This window comes from Sparus aurata, chromosome 10 (assembly GCF_900880675.1).
Source record: "Sparus aurata chromosome 10, fSpaAur1.1, whole genome shotgun sequence".
Taxonomy (NCBI): Eukaryota; Metazoa; Chordata; class Actinopteri; order Spariformes; family Sparidae; genus Sparus; species Sparus aurata.
The window spans coordinates 13,008,729-13,033,449 of record NC_044196.1 but is presented as its reverse complement, the minus strand read 5'-3'; the positions used below and the strand labels follow the sequence as shown (position 1 = coordinate 13,033,449).

Below are 24,721 nucleotides of genomic sequence, written 5' to 3'. Positions count from 1 at the left end.
ATATCCAACGACCAGTGACGAAATTAGCGAAATTACAATTCACTGAAGTTGTGTTCTGAAGTACAACTGGGAGGAACTTTACGTGAGTACTTCAGTGTCTCTTGCTCTGATGCCTGTCTGTACAGGAGATTGGACCAAGTGTAAAGAAAGGTTGGATTACCTGCTAAGAAAGTACCGCGAGAGCCTCAAAAACAAGAAGACCGGATCAGCCCCCATTAAGTGCCCCTATTTTGATGAACTGGCACTGTTCTAGGTAAGATTTATTGACACGTCTAACGTTACTTAACGTTAGTTACGCTTACCGCGTACTGCCGTGATTGCTCTTTCTGCGAATGGGTCTCCATGCTGTGTACCTAGATGAGCCTCCTGAATTTTCACCTATTTGCTGTCAAAACTTCTACTTATACTTGCCAAAACAGCCTCCATAATTGTCGACCGGGAAAAAGGCGCGGAAAACACAAAAAAACCTTAAAAAAAAACCTGACCCCAAATCACAGAGATGACCTCTGTGTTTGGCAAAATATGGCAGGTAATTTGTGGTGGAATTTTTACTTTCCAAATTACGGACATGGCAGATTTGCATGGGATTAAGATCACAGACGACACGGCAATTATTACAAATTACTAGAGGGCCCCAGGTAATACTAGTCCCGTGAGAATAGGGCTTAGCATGTATTTACATGGAGCTGTTGACATATGTTAAGAATCATAATGTTTTTCAGGAGACAACGCTTCAGTCAACAGGCCGACGGCTGGAGGCTGTTTGAACATTTCACATGTCATCATATTGTGCTGAGGGCTGATGTTGGGCCTCGAGCTAACTTGTCTTCTTGTATTTCTTAATGTCAGTGAATGTCTCACTGTCTCCATGATGGTGGACTGCATAAAGAGCTGCAGCTGTTTCACAAACTACATCTGAGAAGGACGACAACAGAAATATTGAAATAGATATTAGTTGCAGCTTCTTCAACAGCTGCTGGAAGCTGTTTGACCTGAGAACAACCACTAATCAATTTAAACCTCATCATACTATCATCATAATTGTTAAGTTGGCTTTAAGGCCTAATGTGGGAGCCTTCTGTAACATTACAGACTGTGGATGGGAGATGAGTTTGCCTGATATTAATGGGGAATGATCTGGCTGTGAAGGTGTTGGTTACGCCCGGTGTAACGCCGGTCTCGGTCAGACAGTTCCCAGATGCTTTGGCTCGGAGGTTTCCTAAGGTCTTTGCTGCATGCTCCGTTACTCGAGCTATGTATAAGTGGAGTAAGGATGGCTCTACCAGACCGTACCCATTTGCCCCTGTCTTGTGAACAACTGATTGCTGATCTGTCCCCCGTTGCTTGAAGCTGCAGTAGACGGAGAGGAAGTTAAGACCTTGCCGATGGATTATTTTGCTAGTGAAGGTATGCTGATGCGTGAATGGTACCCACCAAGTGCCTCTGCAGCAGATGACTGGAGTGCGGTAAATCAGATTGTTGGCCCGGCTTCATATTGTCCTGAAATTCTCAAACTAGCACATGATTGGTCCCCTTACCGGTCAATTGGGTGTAAAAACAACATTTTGCGGCACTTCTTCTGGCCTTGTTTGAAGCATGATGTGGTGCGATATGGTAAATCTTGTCACATTTGTCAGGTCGCTGGGAAGCCAATTCAAACCATCCCTCTTGCTCCACTTTATCCAATTCTGGTTGTTTGTGAGCCATTTGAACAGGTTCTAGTTGACTATGTGTGTGTGTGTGTGTGGGTCCACTTCCACGTTCATATATCTATCACAGACACAGAAAACAACTCTCACCTCTTTTTGAAGACCTTTGATTAATATCTTGAGCTGCACTATGACTTTTTATTCTCTTGTCTTTGTTAAAACTTATTCTATTCTAGCTTTTTTTTTTTTTTTTTTAGATTTTCAATGTTTTGTTTCTTGATGTCTTCCTTCTTACTTTTAATGTCTTTTAATGTAATATTTGTTGCTCTTGTTCAGCACTTTGTGTTACCTCGTGTCTGAACTGTGTTATACAAATAAACTTGCTTTTTAAAGGGGCAATCTGTAGTTTTCGGAAGGAAAATACAAACTTAGAAGTTTAATATTTACAATATTAATGAGGTAATTGTACAAACTCAGAAGTTTAGTACAAGTTGTTATCAGAGAACAATAATGTTTGAAGATAGAAAGATGGCAGGGTCCGCCACATACAAACAAAGTTAAACAGCATGAAACTGTGCTGTCCTTTAAGATCAGTTTGTTTATTGAGTCATGAAAACAAAGTGTTTGTTTAGAGATAAATCTGTCAATAAAGATATTTTCTCTTCTGATTAAAATGTCTTCCCCAAAACTACGTGATGCACCTTTAATGGAATTAGAGGTCACTCAGCTCGTGGTCTCTTTCCAGAAATCGTGATCCAGTTATTCAAGATCAACTCACAAAGCTTGTTGTGAGCAGGTTCAAGTGGGAACTATTTTCTGTACCGAACAACAACCACCAACCGTATCACTGCGCTGAAGGAAGACTGCATCAGTGCAAATATTATCATACATATATTCATGTAAATATTAAAGTTCCAGGTGGAACCTTTTGCATTTATCTATTTTATCTGACATGGATTTAGTTTGTTAGCAGAGAACTGAAACAGGAAGTTGGTTGAAAATAATCATATTTTCTGTTTAAAGACAATAAAAACCTTCAATCTTGTCAATTAAGTTTAAATATGGAACATCTAAGACATTAAAAAAGGTGAATTTACCAGGTGAAATAAATACATTTTATTATAATAAGGATTTCTAGGATTCTACGTGTCATTTGTGTCATTTTAACTTCTCACTTCAGGCTGCACTGACTCTAAATATCCACTTGGGGACTCCAGAGTGCAAAAAGTAGACAGAAACTCTGTGCTCATGTGTGAGTCTGCTGTAAGGAGGAAGGAAGCAATTAACTGAGAGGATGTCATTATGGAGCTGGAACATGAAGCACTTTGCAGAAGCAGACGTGATCGAGCCCACCTGAACACACACACACACACACACACGCACACACACACAGCCCTGAGAAGACAGGGACAGGTAATTAGGTGAGTTTGTTTCTGCAGTGAACACTGAAGTGAGTGCAGCTGATTATGAAAACAAGCATCCTCCCCACAGCTACCACAGCATGAGAACACAGATACAACTTAAAGGGACAGTTCGCTAAACTCATTATCTCCTCGGGGCCTCATGCTGATAGAAAGTCAGGTTGAAACATTTCTGGAGCTTCACAGCACAAAAACAGCTTTGCAACTTTCTCCTAAACAGTTGAAATGGATGTTTTAAAACTAGATAAAATGGCTCCATACGGCTTGTCCAAGTTTCTGCAAAGCCCAGAGATCCCGAGTTAACGATGGATGAGGCACAAACAATGTAATGTTTGCCACTAATGAAACGGTTAAAGTCATTTATAGATGAGATGAGGGATCTCTAAGTTCCCCCATTATGACAGGTGTGATGAGTCGCACCTCCTCACTGTTGCGCTGCTTAAACACACAATACGTAACTTCTGCCAGCAGGGGGCTCTCTATCAAAACAAAACAAAAGATGTTTGTGGTGTGTGGAGGGCTCTGCTGCTCAGCGCCGGATAGAGTTTCTGGATTACTAACGGGAAGATAGCTCAGAGATTAACTAGTAAACTTTTGGGATTAAAAAGTGGATATATCTTCACTCCTGTTTATCAACCTGACTGCAGCAGTGATCTTTCCCCAACTTTCCAATCCCGTAAGTAGCGAACCTAATAAAACGCACGGTTACCTGAAGTAAATATATAAAATATATAACAGTCTGGTCGGTTTTAGACATTCAAATGCAGAATTAAGCGTCCAGTACTTAACTTCAATTTCTTGCATCTCACTTCTCTTTACGGTATTTCACCAAAAAGCATTTTCCCTTGGATGAACTGTCAACAGGACATCCGGACTGCGAACAAGGTCACTCTTTTTATTGTGAAGTCAAGATCTATCAGAATGTATCCAAGACAGGTCAGCTGAGGAGGAATTCGTCCAAAAGGATGTCCAAGGTTTTTAATTTAATTAGAGGAAAACTTGAAAGCTGGTCTGTTGTTCTGGAATCAGGGAGTAATTTAGAGACGAAACAGCCTTAATAAGTACACAATGATTCAACTTTGGATCGAGAGGTTTTTAGTCGGCGTCTCCTTCTCCACTCTGTCGACAGAAAACACCCAATTAACAGAATAGTTGTTGTCTCTCCGGGGGAAAAAAACACATTAATATGGATTCAGCCGATGACCTCGCTGACAAGCAGGGCACGCAGCACAAACAACAGACAGAACACAAACAAGCATCTTTTTTTTTAAGCAAGAAAAATAATTTATTTATAATGATATAATAATTTCATCACATTGGCATCGCAGAGCTGCGGAGGGAAGCGTTCGTGTGTGACGCCACCTCGCAGCTACGGATCACACCACTGGATGGGGAACAGAGGTTATTCATTACATACACGGAATATTCCTTTAAATATGTCTTCTTCAATTGGGGGGCATAACAAAAATAGAATAATTCCAAATAACTCTGTCTCTCTCTCTCTCTATGTCTCTCTAATGATCATCTCTGTGTCTTTATAAGCTGCCACTACAGCCCCTGAACCGGGGTTACAATTGAGTTTGGGGGATGTTTGTTTTACGTTGCTTGGAGTGGAAGGCGGGTGGAGTTTACAGAGAAGAACATCAGTTTTTGTTTTTTTTTGTGATGGGCAGCCACTCCAGTGTACCGCGCAAATGTCCAAACACTGTAAACACCACCTACCCTGAAACAAATATACTCTTTGGCCCAAATCTGCAACCATCACCCCTCTTTTCTGTTCATCTTTTCACCGTCTCTCACTCTCTCGTAAAAGCAGAATCAAAGCTGACCGAAAAACGGGCAGTTTACGCAAAAATTGTTTCAGTTTTAGTGTGATTAGTGATCTTCTGAGGTTAGTTGTAGCTCATCATGCATGTTGATGACACTACTCTAATACTCAACTCCCTAAAAACAAGAATAGGTCATCAGCCAACGACTCCCAAAACAGCACATTTTTCCAGAATCATGATTCCAAGAGTATGTCAATTACAACAGACATCAGGATTCTCTAAATCAACAATTTGATCTCGATGTTAGGTTTAATTTACAGGTCACGGTTCAAAATTAAACATGGTTTTGCATCCATGCCAATTAAGTGTTGATTTGTAAAGATGGACAACTTATTGGTTTTATGTCCTAACAAGTCAATTATAGTTTATGATCCAATGCAAACCCACTGCGAGTGCTGTTTTTGCTTCTATTCAGAGATTCACCGATCCTTCTTCCAATCCATCGTGATTAAAAGCTTGTTCTAGTACTCCCAGGGTCTTGCCGGTTGTGCAATTTGTGGTAGATTGCTTCACAAAATGGTGAAGTAACAGTCTAGACTCGTGTCGTAGCTCAGTATCCTGAGACGACTTGTGTTCGACGAGATCTAACAGTCTAAAGTCTGAAGGGTTGTTTGATTTGTTCGTGCTGGTCTGGCCTTCAGCAGCCTCTGTTCATTATACGTAACAAATCCCTGAACAGGTTTTTCACACAAGCTTTGTTTAGCTTTCTCAGATGAACGATCTGTTAGAGAAAATGATCCTTGTCTGAACTCAAGCTTAACTTTTTTACAAAGCTTTTATTTACTGTACGTCTCTTAGCAACAGGCTGCTGTTCGGCTGCATCTGCAGAGACCGACTGTAAAAAAAAACCCAAACAAATCAATTAACAGAGCTCTGTACCTTCTTCTTTTCTTTTTCCCCCGTACCTTTTATCACTTTGCAGGCAAGAAACGAGAAAGTGAGAGAGAGGGAAAAGCTTTTAACGTGATTACTCCTCTGAGTCACACGACAGCTAAAGGAGGAGGGAGGGAGGAGGTGAAGGAAAAGATGATGGAGTACGTGGTGGTAATCCTCACATTCAGCACAATCAAACCTTTGCTCCACACCATCATTTTCCCCTCCTTCCTCTCACCCCGATTTGTCCTAGGGATAATGGATTAAATATTCAACATATATTTCTGAGTGTCAGCTCTCTTTTCACACTTTATAGAAATGTCATTTTTCAATATAATATGTTGTCAACTTTACTCTAGAGATTGGTAATTTAGCTTTACAGACGTTTCCTGGAGGCAGAGCCGCTTTTCAGGCTGTAATATTCTCAACTAGTTTCCCCGTGCTTGGAGAGGGATCAACCGAATACACCAAGGGCCACAAAGATTGTTGTTAGTAGAAGTAAAAAGTAGCAAAAATATGGCACCAAGTTGGCAGTAATGTCCCAACAGGTTCTCTAGCGGCGCCCATTGATGATCAACCCAACCAGTGAGATAATTTCTGCCTCGGGTGCAGCTCTGCCTCGGAGAAATATGTGTAAAAACTGCAAAATATTAAATGTTCTTCTCTTTATTAAATGGTTATATCCCCCATAATAGGGATAGCACCCTCTTTACCAGTATACCCATATGTTTCTTTGTACCTCTACCAATACCTATCACAGACTGACGAAACAAATGTGCCATCTGTTTACTCAAGGAACAAGTCAAACAACAATGTGGTTTTTTTGATCCCGAACACATGCTGGAAGTGACACCTTCTTCCTGACAGCCTCATTTTTTTTAAACAACCCTATCGCCAGAGTAAATGTCGGCAATGTACATTCCTGTAAACCGTGGTCAGGTCAAAATCGTACGCTTCTTTGGGTTCAAATTTCAATTCTGTGTTTTAAAGCGTTCTTCCTCAATCGAGGGCCTAAGGACAGAGGATGTTGTTCACTGTACAGATTGTAAAGCCCACTGTGCAATGTGATTGTGGTTTGGGGCCACATAAAATAACACCGATTTCATTTGATTTGACTTGACAATGCCGTCCATACAAAAAACACCTGGTTAGCATTCGGAAAAGGTAATAACTTAGCTTAAAATACTTGTTTTATAGCCACAAAGATGGCTAGAACACGCTTTGACGTTTCATTAGAAATATATAGTGGTTTCTCACTAACAAATGTTGGAACAAAGTCTTGAACAGTGGTCTCTGGCTTGGCGACCGTCAAAGCCAAGCAAAGGATTTTAATTCAGGAGACTGCTGTTCTGGTTCAAAAAGTCCAGAGTGAATTATTTTTCCAGTACGAACACAGTAAAGTGACATAACTGTCGTTATGTAGATGATGTACGTAAGTTCAGAACTGAAGAAATGTACATATTTTAAACAAAACAACAATGTTTTCTGGCCCTTATCAAGACGTTTTGGGGCCTTAACCCAAGTAGCTTTCCTGTAGAAATCACAATATGGAGGGTATGACACATACACATTTGAACTTACCAGTGATTTGCAGGAATGCAAAATGCCAACATTTAATCTTGCATCTGGTCTCTTTTCGATGCACCTGTCTACACACCACATAATGCTTTTTAATAAGAAACTATTCCTGCAATCACTGTGCTGAGACAACACATGCTTCTTCTACTAACACTATACCCATATCTCTTCTCTGTTCCCATACTTTAAGAAAAATCTGAGTTTAGTTCATAACATTTATTTTGTAGTTTTTTGATCCCTTCAACTGTCTCTTATCTGATCTTGGATAAATTGAGGGATATTGCTCTAAAAGGGAAAAGTATCACTGGCTGTTATACTCTGCATACATTTATACAGTATGAATGCAGATTTGGGCAAATATTTGTTATTAAATACTGGATATATCTGAGTCACTTGAGGCACGCATCATCTGTGACACCAGATTTCCAAACTTGTATCAATAAATGCTCCCTTTAACACCTGTACTCTTGTTTTGGTCAGATTTTTTGCAAAGGTTGTGTTTGCGTGTGTACCACCAAGGCAGCTGAAATAAAATAATACAAATAATATGAAATAAAACAAATAAAAACACAGTGGGCGCTGCAGCGACACACCCATAATTCAGTATACAAGGCAAACAAACACAGAGTTTTATAGGTTTATCTTTTTTCATTCACTAAATATTTAAAACAAGCGTCACTTGACTAGTCATCATAAATGGTGATAATTTATGCGTTTTTTAAAATCTTTTTCTTTTTTTCAGGATGATGGAATACCTGAAGGACTGTTGTAGGGAAGAGAGATGTGTGCGGAGGAGTTCTTTTATTATTTTTTTAACCTTCCTTGTTGTTATGTGTGGTTCCTCCTTCTTCCGTCCACCAGGGGGAGCTCTGACTCAATAGCACCGAGGGATAGTTTGCCGACTGGGAGTCAAGAGATGAAAGGTTCCCTCCTCCCGCCCACAAGGTCTGTCCATGCATGGAGAAAAGTCAGGTGTTAGAGCTGAACCACTGCTAATCCAGCATTCTCAGACCGTCCACGCAGTGATCAAGAACTGAGGGTCGGTCAGGGGGTCAAAGACCACCGGGTTGCTTCGTTCACAGTCCAAAAGGCAAGGTCCTTTAATGCCAAAAACACAATCAAACCCTGCCTGTTTCCGTGTTTGTGCACAGATCCGCTCCTTCATTCCTCCATGTCCATGTTAATTCCATGTCACATGGATACTCGAAAAAGAAGAAGATAAAGAAAAAAGTATAAAAACTCAGAGAACGAGAACTAGAGAAGGCAGAAGATAAGCGCTGATAGAAAGATGTTTTGTTGCACTCTCAAACTAAGCACAGCATCTTTTTTTTTTTTTCTTAACAGTCATTCATTGACATTCATCCGGTGTCGTGTCGTCTGCCGAGCTCAGATGCATAGACTGAATGCAGAGAGGTGGAGAGGAGGAAGAGAGAGGGAGAAAAGAGACGGGAAGGTTAACGGACAATGGGGGAAGGTTGGAGAGTAAGAAATGAGGGAAAGGGATAGAGAGAGCGATGCTACAGTATGCGTGAAAAACCAAAAGAGGTTGTAGTGTTTGGGGAAGAAGGAGGGAGAGAGTGTGCTACTGTATGTGCCAGAAGAGAGAAGATGCTATATGCAGAGAGACAGATGGAGTGTGCGCTCCAGCAGGGATGAGAGGAGGAGGAGGAGGAGAAGGAACGAGCGGGAAAGGAGGCGGAGCAAAAACCCTCGGAGACGGAGAGCAGGAGTGTGAAAAACGTGCACGGAGGAGGTCCAAACAAACTACTCGGCTCCGTAACGCCACAGCCACACTGCAGTCCCGACTCTCTGGCTGGAGCTGTGGCGCTGTCACGAGATTCCGGGATTCCAAACTGTGCCTTTGGATTCCGGAATCCTTTCGCCCTTGTAATCCACTAGTTCCCGATGTCCTCTTGATTCCGGAATCCTGTTGGTTTTCCGGATTCCCTTTGGGTTCCTGTGTGGGTTGGTGGGGTGTTGATGGGCTCGGAGCTGTTTCACGACTAACCCTTACCCTTCTACTCCTGTCCCAAGGAAAATTAGGGGGGGTGGGAGTGCAGGGTGACGATGCACACACACACACACACACACATTCACACACACACAAACACATTCACATGCACACACACATTCATATGACACAACACACATGTAGAAGGACGTGCACAAAAACACAAACAGGCACATGTGCGTGCACTCGTCTTTCCTCTCACTCCATCTCCGACTTTGTCCTTGGCACTTCCCTCTATACACACATATGAACGCACACACACACACACACACACACACACACACACACATGCACACCGTTAGGTCCCCTCTGGTCTGTTTGTAGTCTTTAACAGTCCTTTGGTCCCATCACCAGAGACCGCAATGAATAAAAACCCTGTTTAATAACCAGGCCTGCTTCATACTCTCCGTACAGAAAACTCCACAGGCGAGATATCATCTGCGCACACACTTGTATAACACACACACACACACACACACACACACACTTGTGTAGATGGGTCTGTTCTGTTTGTTTTCCGTAGTCTCTTTGTGTGTGTGTCGGTGTGTGTTCGAGTGTGTGTTTTCCCTCCAGTTTGTAGTCCAAGCTGCTTGCTGCTCTGTACACTATTTTTAGTCTCTGTGTCCACAAATGGTATTGATAGATGCGTAACATTTATCTTTGTACACGATTCGTATAGTACAATCCAGTTAGACATGTACAGTATATGGCCAGCTAGCATGTGTAGGAAAAATAAATGGCAAAAAAAAAAATAAAAATCTAAATAAATGCTGTAGAAATAATGATTAATGATGCTCCATGTAAACGACCACCAAGGAAAAAAAGGAAAGTGCTTGCGTTCCAAAATGTCGTCCGTTTGCTGGGTGCTTCTGTGGAATGTTTTGTGAAGGTTCGTGTTCGCAGCACGAGCAGCAGCATCCGTGACGTGCTCATGTATCATCTTTGGTGGCAAAAAGCCCCCATGTGGTTTCTCTCTTTGCAAATCCTGCGCCTCGTCCGATCAAATCGGACTGTTCTGTTCGGTGCTGATGGCTGCTATGGTATTGTGTTCACCATAGAGAGAAGACACAGTCCGAGATGTTGGACACATTTGCCTTCTCCGTTGTCTCATCACGCTGTCAATGATTTACCTCTCAACCTATGTAGATCTACAGGTGTCGGTGCTGTAGCGCTACTGATTGGAGGGTTTTGGTTGAATCATTTGGAAGTTATTCCATTTTTTCGGGGATTCATTTCATGGATTGATTACTGATCCTGTGGTACCCTAGTGGATCAGTATTGGTTACAGATTCATATAATTGACCATTGTCGTCATCAGGGACTTAAGTTGTCTTCATCCAGAAGGAGCCAGGAGCGAAGATATCCACTGTATATCCTTATATTCCCAGTTTCTACACCACCATCCATGAATCCATCCAGTCTCCACATGTTTTCCTGGTTTTTCCCAACAAGGAAAACACCATTCAGCCTTGAGACTTAACACCTCCCATCTTTGAATGACAATTAAACAAACTTTGCTCCGCAGATTTCCTGCTTTCCTACAGGGACCGGTATGACTGGGAACAATGGTGCTTCAACCATTGGAGGGACCATCCTGTCCAAAAATGTGCTCCAATTCGATTGGACAGTGCAAATGGTCAATCAGTAGTTGGAGCGATCCGGTTGGACATGTTAGTCATTGGGCCCCATCTTCAGTGGATGGCACATTGTAGAATTGGTTGGTAGCTTTTTCGACAGCAAACGGACTTGGTAAACATCCGTTAACGATACTTCCACTCATTGATCGTTTGGTTTTCCATACCCAGATGTTGTGTCTCCTCCCTCGCCGGCTGTCGGCGAGGTGCTTGAAAACTCTGTGACCCGCCGTGCCAGCGGGTTTGTGCTTTTGAGAAGCTCCATAGCAGAGACTCTGGCACCTCCGCTGGAAGACTTGCTGCCTTTCTTCTGAAGCAGGGCCATGAAGTTCTCGTTGCGGGAGCTCGACCTCTGACTGCTGCCCAAGGTCAGATTTCGGATGTCGCTCCCGCTGGTGCTGTGCTTCACCGGGGACACCAGGCTCTGGCGGCTGCCGAAGGAGTCCGACGGCTCCTTACGACCAAGAACCTTTCGCTTGGACCTGGGTGAAGAGAAGAGAAAATATAATCAGCGAAGGTGGAGAACTGAAACATAAAGAAGCAAATGCCACAACCTTTGCATCTCTTTCAATTCATAAATTTACTCTTCAAGCCGCACAAGTCTACAAGAGAATAGAAAAATCTGTGTAACTACACAAGGAACTCCATTCTTTCTTGTAAGAGATGAAAACATTAACTCCTGCTCTTGCCTTTCCCCTCCTCACCTTTTCTTCTCCGTCTTTCAAGCTATTTTGAGCATCATGCAAGGTAGACTCATGAAGACTTGTTGCTTGGAGACTAGCTTTCTCATGGTTTTGCATGTGTGTGTGTGTGTGTGTGAGAGAGATTCTGAGAAAAAAGGATAAAATAAGAGCTGCTGGTCATGCAGTAGACCACTACACATGTAGGCGTTGCTAGGGAACCTTATGCTACGATCGCCTAACACCTTTTCAACAAGGCAATGCGTCTTTGGTTACATGCTCTGAGTTATAATAAGCTGGCGGGCAAGCTTGGTGTCGGCTGAGACCATTTGTGGTGTGAAAAAAAGTGTGTACTGCCAAAACAGAAAAGACTGTGATGTATTGCTTAACCTTCCCAGCATTGTTTGTAAATACAATAGTACAGTAAAATATGGATGAATTGTGCATTGAATGTATGTGTGTGTGTGTGTGTGTGTGTGTGTGTGTGTGTGTGTGTGTGTGTGTGAACATAGGGGCAAACCTGTGAATGATAGTGAACAGGTCTTCGGTGGTGTGTGTTGCAGGTGTGCTGGCCAACAAGTCGTCATCTGTTTCCTCAGCGATGTGGAGTACCGTCTTCTCACTGGCTGCCGAGTCATCTGAGCAAGACAGAGAAATCAGTAAAAAAATATGTTTCAACCGTTGTTTAGTGAAAGCCAATATTGATGATACATATGCATGTCCCTTGCAATTAAAATAAATCTGACTCAGTTATGCACATAATCAGGTAATAATTGGATAATAATGATAAATGTCATCGTCACTATTAAAAACAGTGGGATCAACTCTGTGTTTTGCTTTGGTCCAATTTTAGAGCAATTTGGCTTCAAACCCCGAGAAATCTCCTCTGGCAGGATCAGGAGATTATGCGTCAATCGCAGCGGGGAAGCATCTTAATCAAATGTAGCAGCTCTGGCAGGCTGCCATTAAGATCATGCATATAAAATGCTAAGAGTAAGGTTAGGAGCTTGAAAGCTTCTTTCAAAACAAGACTTAGATCAAACAGTATTTATCAGCTATTGCGATGTGTTTTGCAAATACTTCATGTATGGTTGGGTTTATTGCATTAAGAGTGCTCTGTAGGGGCTCGAGTGGTCAAAAAGCTTAACGCTCAAAGAAGTGCTTTCTTTTTTTAACTTGTTTTATATTTAGATTAATGTTTAAGCAAACAAAAACTAGTTTTTAAAGTTTATAAACAGGGTAAAGGATACACATTTTTCTTTCCAAAACACAGATGTTTACTGTGGTTCTTCTTTTGAATGTTTGATCATCTTGTTTAGAGACTTTTAGAGGTTTAAAGTAAAGTTTCAGTGCAATGGGTGACATAGCATGAGCCCATATAGTACAGCGAACAGAAAATCAGACTGATTTCTAATGACACATTTACTAAAACCCTCTCCTTGAACATACCTGCCCCAATCCCAGTGCCGGCCATCTTCCCTTCTAGCTCTGTGAGGGAAGAATCCTGCAGAGATGACTGAAGCGACGACTCTTTTGAGCTCTCCTCGTCTGTTCCCAAGTGGTTCTCATCATGCTCGGCCATATCGGAAATATTAGGAGTACTGGGAAACTCCTCCGGTGAGAAAGCTCCTACAGGAGAGCGAAGACCCACGGGACTGTCGGCCTGTGGCGTCTGGCGTTCTGTGCTGCCGTTGGTGGAGGAGTGGACTGACGAGGGAAGAAGCAGGACATTCGGCTTCTTGGGGACTGGAGGTGGAACCTGGAAAGAAGCATCAAATCAGCACAATTTTGATATATGAGTACAGCCAGCATACACCTAACTGGTGTCTTCCTCACCTTGGGTTTCTTTTTGTCCGACAGCTCTGCCAGGCAGGAAATTGTCATCCTTGAGGGGAGTGTCTTGCTCTTGTCCTGGAGCTCTGGGGCCTCCTGGCTACTGCAGGGAGAGGGGAGTGAGCCTCCATCCTCAGGACCGAGACGGATCTCTGGGTCTGCGTCAAACTCAGGCTCCATCACTGGGTCCTCCAGGAGAGGCTGGGGGTCTGGAAGAGGAGGGAGATCAAAGAGGGACTGGGAATGGGGGAGGAATGGATGATCATTGGCAGTTTGTGATGCCATGGTATAATCTGGGAGAACACTGGGACTTGTTGGGGTTTGTGTTGGAGGTTTTTTGGGTTTGGGTTTTTTCATGACTTTGTAGATGTTGCCTAGGGGCACAGGTCGATCCACAGGTGAGCCAGGAGGTGATTCAAGGGCTAAGGGGGAAGTGGAGGATGGGGAAGGAGACTTGAGGAGGAGGTTAATGGGACGCTTGGGCAATGGAGGCTTGACAGCAACAGGTGGTTTGGGTTTTGGTAGGGTGGGTGGTGGGCTGGGGTCCTCTCCTAGGTCACGGCCATGCTGCTCTTCCTCTATGGTGTCTGACGCCCCATCAGGGCAGTCCTCCAAGTCGCCTCGAGAGACAGAGCGAAGCCGAATCGTCTTCAGCTCATTCTGGGTAACCACAGGCAATGCCTGCGAAGAGTTGGGGCTGATTTTTCCCGGTTTTGCTGCAGTCGAGGTGTCAGAATGCCGTCTGCTGGCCTTTTGCTTTGGCTTGATGGATGACAGCTCCAGATGTGCATTCCCAGGCATCTCAAAGGACAATCTAGACCTTGCAGTTGGGTCCTTGGGTGATGGCAGTGATGATTTCCTTTCTGGGATCTTTGGGCGCAATTTGCACCCTAATGTCCCTGTTGTCCCTATTGTCCCTTGACCTGCCATTTGATTTAGTGGAACCGTCGGAGTGGGAGTCTCTGACTGGCTGGAATAGCCACTTGATGGGGACATGAGTCCTGGGGGTTTGAAAGGGGAGGATGCTTTGATGTCGGTTTCCATGGAGAGCTGTGAGGGTGAGGTGGCTCTGGATGTTGAGGGAGAATCAAGTAGGGACTCCGAGCTGCCTCTGACCTTCATACATTCAATTACTGTGGTACCTGTTGCTGTGCTAGAGCCTGAGAGAGACCTGGAGAAGAGAACAGAAAAGAAGAGATCAGAAGTCAGTGTATTTGTAATCTTTAACTATGAAACTACAATCATATTTAAAGATAAAGTCACAAAGTGTAGTTTTTTTTTGTTTTTTTTACCTGTAAGGATCGTTCTTCCACTCTCCCAGCTGCCAGTGAGTAGGGAAGGTCAGCTCTGTCTCTCCCTCCCTGTCTGGTGCCTGGACCTCCAGACTTGGAGGTCCATCATGGCCTCCATGGCCTTGCTCCCGCTCACCCACACTGGCTTTGGAGGAGCACGACGAGCTAGGCAGCAGGAAATCAGGCTGGAAGTCTGGAAAGTGGTCCCTGGGGATGTGCAGGCTCTTTGGCCGGCCATCCCGGTAAAGTCCACCATGGTGGATTCTCCCCTCGGCTTCTCCAAGGTTCTTCATGAGAGAGACGCTCCTCACAGGAGGTGGCGGCTTGCGCTTGGATTTCTTAAGTGAGATGGAGCGTGAGCGTAGGCGCAGGCGGCCATCTCCACTGTAGTCTGAAGCTGTGACGGAGATTGTATCTGTGGTACTGGCACTGTCTTCGGAGCTTCCTCTAGGGTAGAGAAGGGCATAGTTCTCACCCAATCCCAAGAAGTTATTATGCTGTTGTTGGTGGTTTGCTGTTGCCATGGCATTCCCGTTCCCTGTGGTCAAGATATTCCCATCTTGCTGGTCTAAACCTCCTTCTGTAAAGCAGAAGGAACCAGCATCAGTGGGCGTGGAAAGGGAACGCTCCCGGAACTTGAAGGCATTTGCTGCTGCTATGGAACGTGCCGACCTCTCCCGACCTCTTGGTACCTCCCCTCCTCCTCCTCCTCTCCCTCCATCTGCTGCAGCTCCTTCTGTCTCACTGCGCTTCCCCATCATGGCTGCTGCCAGTGAAATCCCCGGCATGTGATTCCCTCCTCTTCCAGAAGAGTTTGTCACCGATGTGAATGAGCTGGAATGTGAGCTCGCCGACTGTCCAGAGCCCACCAGCATCACCCCGTCCTGCTTCCCTCCTGCATTACCAATGATGCTGTGCTGTTTGGGCGGAACTGCTGGGCCTTTATTCATGCTGTAATTGTAAGGCTCGCTCCACGCTCCGGGAGAAAAGGTGGAGCCCTTAGGTCCGTTCCAGGAAGTGTTTGAGCACAGCAGCCCAGAGTGGTCCATAGTTCCTGGATGAAGTCGGTCCAGGGCACGCTGCTCCAAAAGGTTATCTGTGGAAGAGAAGGGGGAATTAATACAACTAAAGTCATCAGAAACTTACCAAAGCTCATATCAATCTACAACTAATCAAAAAGGATCAGTATGTTATCAATTGTGTCTTTTATTTGAGTGTCTTCTTGGAATCTGGGGTCCACTGCTGCCCTTTTAAAAAGCAACTTGATTTTACAGCAAATACAACCTCCTGAACATTTGAAAACATAAAGATAAGAATAAAGCGCATCACCTTTGACAGCATAAAGCTCTCTGCTTGTTTACAATAACAATGGAATCTTTTTCCAGACGAGCTCAGAATAAAGCCACTAATGCACGCAAATGTTTTTCAAATGCACAGAAATCTCTTGAGGCGTCCTGTAGTGAACAGAATAAACTCAGTCTTCTGATCTTCTTCATGAATGTCTTTAATAGTAAGATCCCACAATATTTCTCTGAACAAGTATACATCAGAAATGAACAGGCTGGGATATCCCTTACCATGCAGACGACCATAAGATTACTCGGTGCTTGCTTAAAATCATTTGATGATCGATCATTTTTAAGTAATGTGTTGCTTAATTGTATATAATGTACAGCATATAACTGTATGTCAAAAGGTTTGACTAGCAAACTAGCAAAAGACTAGCAAACATTATCTCACCAAAAATATCTTTCAAAGAACTTCATCACATTGACGTGGGAAGTCAATCACAGTTGGGGATGCCCACTATACTGACTTAATTGTAAATAGTGCGTAACATATATATGTTTGTAATAATTTGAATGGCCATGATAGCTTGTATGTAATCATTATTAACAACAGTTTACAACAGCAGACCGCAAACTTGAACACCAACAAAGGTCAAAGTAGCCACAGCAACTACAATCAACAACAGTAAAGAGATGAAGAGGGAAAGCAATTCACCAGACTCCCTTGTAAAATCGCTCAATTTTGTGAGTTGTTGAGTCAGGGGAAACTTGATAAACTTTGTATAATGATGACTTTGAGAATTTCTAAATAATTTGGGCCTTCTTGAAAATTCGGCATGTGTTATGCATTGAGTTCTTTCTTTCTTGGTTCAAAAAGCATTGTGTAAAAAACTTTCAGAGTTCATTCGTTTTACTCGTGATGTGAATGTAGGCTTTGGATCATTATTGAATTATCCGCCTCAGGATGTTCCTGTGATTTCATCCCTTTTATGACTAATTGTTGCAGTCTGTGAATATATTATAAAAATGCATTTTATTCTCAGATACATCTACCTCATTCTATTTTCTGACTTACTAACAGGTGTTCACGACAGTCTACAGCAAATCAGGACCCAAAATAAGACTTCAAAATAATTTGAAATCTATTTTTAAAATGTCAGATATGAGCTAACTTTATATGTTCTGCTTTTTCTCACCTGTCCACAATTAAGACCGTACTCTGGTTAAACATGAACCCTTCATATCCTGCAACTCAGCGTCCCTGTTGCACTAAATAAACCAATTAGGCGTGAAAAGATACTGGCCGCCGGCAACATCATCCTTAACTAAGCAGAACAGATTACTGCAAATATAGGAGGAAGAAATGATTAACCCGGAATTAATATCTCTGTGGTGTTCGTTGTTAAATTCAGAATTTGGAAGGAGAAAAGAAGGAGAATGATTAAGTTGTTTTCCTGCCACAGTGACCCCTTTTTTAATATGGGATTGAGCCAAGGAGGAGTACGAACGAACCCAGAATAATACAAACAAGCTACTTTTTATGGGAGCTGAGACAAAAACACACAAATAAAAATGCAGATAAAGTGAATAATTTATCCTAAAATAAAATGAAATCTTCAGTAGTTTCACCTGAGTCACTCTAACACACAGAAAGAGATTATTTTGAAGTTTCAAAAAGCCAAAAAATGCCATCAATCAAATACCTGGTGTGACTTTCAAGGTTTTCTTACAACGCCAGCAGAGTTTCAGCTCACTGGAGTAAATACATCTAATTCTGTTCCTTTTCTGCCTTTGACTGCAGTTTATGTGAGCAGTAACGAGATCTGCACCGCGGGACCTCAAGAAAGAGGAAGCTGAGAAGGAAAACATTGGATTAGAGCCACACACACACCTGCAGGTGAGGTTGTGTCGAGGTCAGAGTGAGTCTTCCTCAGGGGGAGGTTCTGGTGGAAGGTGTCCGTGACTGGTTCCAGGGAGCGGGGCTGGTGGGGGAAGGGGTCCCCTGGAGAGGGGGATGGGGACGGGGAGTGCTGGAGGAGGTCGACGCCGTGGAATTTCCCTCCTCCTCCCCCACTTTCTCCTTCACCTGGAGGGGAAAGAGAGGAGCACGGGGGTCAGCGAGAGGAAGGGGAGAGCAATTTCACTCGACACACAGTAAATCTAATAAAACACTAAATCCAATCATGTTGTTGACTTATGACTTTGAATACACCCAGCGTGTCTCGCTGAGGTTAAAAATGTGTTTTTGTGGGGAACAACTTGTCGTAAATGTATTTGGGTAACAGCAGGAATAGAAGTTAAATGTCAAAATGTGCTACTTTTCAAGAACAATGCGAGTTAAAATAACGGAGTACTGACAGCAACAGCAGCCTCAAAAGATTAAAATGGCTGCAGTTGGACGAGCTGTAACTTAGTTTCTGCATGGAGTCGATCTGATTGATGATCACAAGGAATTTGTTCACAGGGAGCGTTGGCCAAAGTTCAGTTTGACAGATGTTTTCTCTCACATTCGATATTAAATTCAACATCTTCCAAATCCAGTTCTACTTGCACCACGACGGCCTTTCTGTCTTGTCTTGTTCACCAATCTGCTGCTTTTTCTTTTGATCAAAAACTGTTTAAGTCAATAGTAATTTTTAAATACTTCATGCAGATGTTTCACAATAAAACACCACAAACAAAAGGAGGAATCGTGACCACTAAACCGCTGGAATACTGAAACTCAGTCATTCATTTACCTCAAACTCAAATTCCTTGGAGGTCACTGAACTCTCGAAATGTAAAATAAACACTCGGCTTCTTCATTTAGTTGTATTTCATTAAGACTCAGATGCTCAGATTTACTCTTAAACACAACTTGGAACAATCTAAATGGTATTAGCACATCACATTTAATCCATTGGTTGCAAAAAGGACTCTGATGCACTCTGTAGGTAAGCTTATGATAAAACGACCCTACATCTCACTTGATTTATTACCTCAGTGAACAGTTTTCTAAGGAGTCGATGGTCTCAATCTCTAGTTTCAAGTCTTCTTCAACACAGCATGATGTTCATTTAGTACATTTTACTCCCATTTAGAGTAAAATAGATGATAGAGCAGGGCGTGATTAAGGGCTACCTTGTGATTGACAGGTTGTAACCCCGGCCAATCAGAATATCCCCCCCAGCTCCGCTCTCTAATGGTGGCCGCGTTTGTTTGTTTAAAGCTCTCATATTGTAGAAAGTGAGTGCCTGCTTGGGCCTGTGAGAGCTGACCAATCAGAGCAGACTGGGCTTTTCTGGAGGGGGGAGGGCTTTTAAAGAGACAGGAGCTAAAACGGAGCAACCAGTCAGAGGGTGAGCAGAGATGCTGCACCGGACAGTTTGCAGGACATAATACGGTTTTTGGACAGTGAAGCATGTAAATATTTTTTTAGCAGAGAAATACATGACATTTTAGTCAAGTACTTGTTATTACAGTGGTGTAACTACACGCTCAAATTCTTCTCTCTGTCACTATAAACCCACATATTTATATTCTAAATGCTCTGCAGTCATGTTTTAATCCACAGAGGCGTACAGCAGATGCTGCTGAGAAACCTGCTGCTCTGTTGTACTTCCTGTCCTTCTGATGTCCCGTCTGGACAGACGGTAATCCAATGAGTCATCGGAGGCAGCGGGGGAACTACTTGATTACCTCAATGACATGCAGCGCCTTCTCTCACCCGGCTGCATAATTCAGTCGAGCCTTCAGACATGTTGTGTTGTGACAGTCACAGCAGACGCATTCTAGCGCTTCAATTGATCCCTGACAACAATATGACACCGCCGATTTAACTTTAGTCCTCCTTAGTGAGCGAAGACGGGGATGTTCGATCAGACGGACACACAGAGAATGAGTCAAATGAAGTTCAAGGATCGATGAGAAATTGCTGCGCCGCCAGAACCAAAACAAACCGAGTTAGAGAACAAAACAGAAGCTATTACATAACCGCTGATGTTATTATTTCTCAGAGCAGAATAAAGATCTGCTGCTTTTGTTTCTTCATCATTGTGTTAGAAAATATCCAATAACCATAAACCAACGTGGTGATAAAAGGAAAAAAAAAAAACACAAACAAAGCATAAAAAACAGGCAGTGACTCGACCTTTCTGCTTCACATAAAGTCAATACACCTTCATCTGCTCCTCTACCTGTCTGTCGCCTTGCTGCCTCTCAAAGGGTTCGCACTCACACCCGCCCTTCCATCTCATCTCTAGCTGTGTCCCTGTTGCGGCGTCGCGTATGAATTATACATCCGAGCATCGAACAACACAGACATACAAATGTTTGAGCAAAGAGCAGCTAATACACTCGACATCATCACATTCCCTGCGCATAAGATTTGTAGGAGAAAACAATTTATTAAGCTCGGCGACGCAAGTTTTTTATCCAATTTTCCAGAACAAAGCTCATAGACGCAACGTTTGGGAAACAAAATGCAGAGTTTTATTCATCACATCCTGCTGTGCTGTTGCTTGTCAAGCTAAAAAGGCCACAACCAACAACGCCCGGAGGATGATGCACCCCGACACCCAACAAAGATTGCTCAGGAGTGAACATGTTCCGGGAAGTCCCAAAGATGATTGAACAAATTGGGATATGTGGAATTTGGAGGCCGACCCTACCACTTGATTTATTACCTCAGTAAACAGTTTCCGAATACGTTTACATTCTCAATCTATAGTTTCAAGTCTTCTCCAACACACCGTGATGTTTATTTTGTAAATTATGGCCCCATTTGGAGCAAAAATAGACGTCAAAACAGGGTGTAATTTAGGCCGTTGTGATCGACGCTGCGTGCTCCGATATGCCGACGACTGCCGACTGTGTTGTTGATACTCGTGACGGAAGAAGAAGGTTCCAGACGTCTAGAAGACTTTTTTAACCTGTGAGTCACGAAAGTAATGATTTCATTTTGGACGTCCGGGCTCCGACAGGTGATGAGCGACATTTTTTTGGAAGAGAGAAATGTAATTTCCTGTCTTGATAATCATTAAATCACTGATTCAATTCAATGTCATCGACCCTGGCTGCTGAATCATGGTTCTTTTTATAATTCTGGGATCCTTTCAGCTTCATTGACGACCTGTCTCGTCCTCCACCTTTCTTCTTTCTTCTTTTAATCTCTTTATCTCTCTGGTCTGTTCGCCACAGTCATTCATCTTGTGTCTATTGTCTAAACGATCTGTCAGTTTATCACCGAGAGCCATTCAAGGACCATTCCCCCCTCTGTGTATGTATGAATAAATAAGGGTGTTTGGGCTCAAGCCATCCAGCAGAGACTAAACTATGACTCAGCCAGCGAGCGGAGCTAAATACGACTTCCTGTCTGGCTGTCACGCATTCACACGCTTCCTGCTGCTGGACCACTTTAATCCTGGATTCATCCAGGCAGAGCGACAAACATTCATACATGCACACAGTCACGTTCTTTCTTTCTTTTTCTTTCTTTCTTTCTGTTTGTTTTTCTTTCCCCGTCGGCCTCGTTAGCGCTCGCGCCGCAGCTCAAAGGCGTTGGGAGTCTTTGTGTTGCTCCTGCAGCCATTAATAATAGACACTATTTCAAATATCAGCAGCCTTCAACAGAGAGACAAGACAATGATTCATTCATCATAATGTCTCCTCAGTATGGCCTCGGCTTCACTCGCTTTTTCTGCCTGCTGTGAGCGTTCAGGCGTGCTGTGGTTGTTGCAGGTTTGATCCCACATGTAAAAGAAAAAAACACCTCGTTACTCATTCTGACGAGCTGTCCTCGCTTTTAATTGTAGAAGCTAAAACTTTATCACTTTCTGAACTACAGCGAGTCTCCTGTGAGGGTTCTGACGTGAGATTGGAAGATTAATCAGGAGTAGAAGACACAAAATATGAATTTATGAACATCTTTGCCACTTTAATCACATAAAAAAAAACTGTCTTAATCACAATAAAGAATCTTTATCTGAGCTGGATCAAATTAGAGATGCATCGGATTGCCACATAGCCAATGGGATTAGCCGCAGTCCTGGAAAGGTCCCGCCCCCCGTTGGATTCCTGGTGTGGAGGCGTTTTCAGGTAAACCGAGAGGATTAGAGCGTCTGCGGCTCAACAGCATGAATGCCCGTCTGTGTTTCGGCTAAACTCCACATTCACGCGCCGCCTGATTCCCTCCCTGACTCACCGCCTGCTCCATTCAGAACCGCATCTACAAAAATGCCTCTTTTATTGTCCAGCACTGCGAACGATAGAATTTGCAAGCCGTTGACCTGCACGTCCAAAACTCTTTGTTTGGGGTTTCATTTTGGCGGAATTAAAGCGACATTAAACTGCTTTTTTGTGCTTCAAGATGCGAATTTTCGACACAGTTTTATGTGTAGTTGGCACCCACATTACGTCTGACACCTGGGAGCTGTATTTAAGACTTTTGTGGGGCGCCAGATTGTGCAAAATGCCAATTTCTGCATAATGTTGCTTTAAATAGACGACATTAAATCGTATTTGAATCTCAGATGAATGTCAAGATTTGCACCTCATGATGTTTTGCTAAATGTAGAGGCTTTCTACCTTTTTCTACCTAAAACACAAAACCATCCGCTGTTAAATGTCTTGCAGCCTGTCTGTCTGTCTGTCTGTCCTGCAGCCAGTCTGTCTGTCTGTCTGTCTGTCCTGCAGCCTGTCTGTCTGTCTGTCTGTCTGTCTGTCCTGCAGCCTGTCTGACTGTCTGTCTGTCCTGCAGCCTGTCTGTGTCTCAGCCTGCTCTGCATTCACACCCTTGCTGCCTACAGTACCTCAGTCATTCATGAAAACTGCCGGAGCGAGAGGCGCGAACAGAGAGAGAAAGAGTGCAGGAGGAAGACGAGGGAGGAGGAGGAGGGAGGAGGAGGGAGGAGTGGTGACAAAATGTTCTCTCATTATCCTCCATTCATTATTCTTCCATCCTCCATCCGCTCCATTCTGTCTTTTAATCAAACTACATCTTCTCTCCTTCTTGTTCTTCTTCCTCTCTGTCCGTGTGTCTCCTCTCTTCTTCTGGCTTCAGTTTAACTCGTTCACTCTCTTCTTCTTCTTTGCCGTTGTTTCTTTTTTTTTCCTTCGCTTTTTTTAGGGGGGGGAGGAGGACAGAGGAAGAGTGGCGAGTTGCCATGGCAACAGCTAGCTGGCTGCAAGCTACCTGTTCGCTGCATCACAGGGAAAGAAAGAGAGAGAGAGATGGAGTGAAAGAGAGATGGAGGGGTGTCTCCTCCTCTCTCTCTCAACTGTGTTTTTTTGTTTTTCTGTCAACAAATCCCAACGAAAAGACCGAAAAACCCGACAGCGAATGAGTCCAACTAACAAGTATGGTCCCTGTTTGTTCTTCCTCTGCGCCTTCGTTGTTGTCCAAAATGCATGAAGACCACATTAATGAGCCACAGTGTAGTACAGTGTGACAAATTCAGTCATTACCACGAACACACGCTGTAGTTTATTCTCAAAAGTCCCACAAACACGTCGTCCTGCGGCTGGAAATACACACCAGAGGACCAAATGTGCATAAATCCATGGCTGGAAATGCAAGAAAACGCACTGTTTGAGGAACGGTTTCTAAAAACTCCAGTGGCTAGCACGAAATTAGACAACACAACATTATTGTGATCCATTTGTAAAGATTTACGTCTTCACAAGGAGCCAATGGGCTTGAGGATGGCAACCCTTCAGGCTCTGTTCTCATTTTGATGCTCTGGTTGGGTTTAGGCACTAAAACCACTCGGTTCAGGTTCGGAAAAGATGATTTCTTGGCCAGTTTTGTTGTCACACACACATCTGAAAATTGTCCTGAGGTCTCCTAAAAAATATCCCGCAGTGTGACCCTTTCAAATGTTGGAACACCATCTCGAACAGCGGTCACTCGTCCAGCAGCCTTCTCGCCTGTAACCAAAACACTATACCCTACATTTCCCGAGTTGAAGGTCAGATCCTCAGAAATGTAATATTGTATGTTTTATTCTGGCTGACCCGAACCCTAAGTGTGAAGAAGTTGGAGTTCAGAGACGTATAAACACGTAATTTCCGTGGTTAGATGCCCCGGACTATGTGCTGAGACCCTATTTGTACTGTTGCTGAAGTTTGGTGCTGTTCTGAGCATCATTTGTGGCTTTTTGGTGGCGGTTTATTATTGTTGTCGTGCGGTCGTTTCTGAGGTTGATAAAACTCCGTAAATTAGCGGTCTGCTAACTTGATCTCTCGAGAGGGAGTCTAACACAGTTTCACGGTGTGTTAGACCATGGATTAAACTTACACCGGAATATCCCTTTAATGTAACTTGCAATGATCTTATCAAATATAGCTCATACTTACACTGACATGTATCTTTTAGGTGTGCTGTCTTTCAGGTGGCTAAAATACGTCTTGCTGTGGGAACCATTTAGCAGTAAAGTGATTCGGAGTACCTCATACGACCCCTCATCAAAAGACTTGAACTGCCACTTTAATAATGGCCGTGACATTTTTGGCTGAACATTATGATGTCCCAGTGAAGTTGACCTGCGACCGCTTGGAGATAACATGTCCTAACTTCATCACAGTGACCTTTGGCCAGCAAAATCGAATCAGTCCATCCACGAGTGAATCCAAGTGACATTTATGCCAAGTTTGT

The 24,721-nt window shown here is 43.4% G+C and overlaps 1 protein-coding gene across 3 annotated transcripts in view; it reads right to left on the bottom strand.

Moving 5' to 3' along the window:
• Positions 1-4,330: 4,330 nt before the first annotated feature.
• Positions 4,331-24,721, bottom strand: part of nhsl2 (NHS-like 2) — a 139,236-nt gene continuing 118,845 nt past the window's right edge. For all 3 annotated transcript variants that reach the window (XM_030430751.1, XM_030430752.1, XM_030430753.1), the window contains exons 5-10: positions 17,981-18,175; positions 14,801-15,896; positions 13,512-14,679; positions 13,125-13,434; positions 12,196-12,313; positions 4,331-11,477 (exon numbers count right to left, since the gene is read on the bottom strand). In XM_030430751.1, coding sequence (XP_030286611.1) covers positions 11,138-11,477; positions 12,196-12,313; positions 13,125-13,434; positions 13,512-14,679; positions 14,801-15,896; positions 17,981-18,175 — 3,227 coding nt within the window. In that variant the 3' untranslated portion in view covers positions 4,331-11,137. The remainder of the gene's footprint in view (positions 11,478-12,195; positions 12,314-13,124; positions 13,435-13,511; positions 14,680-14,800; positions 15,897-17,980; positions 18,176-24,721) is intronic.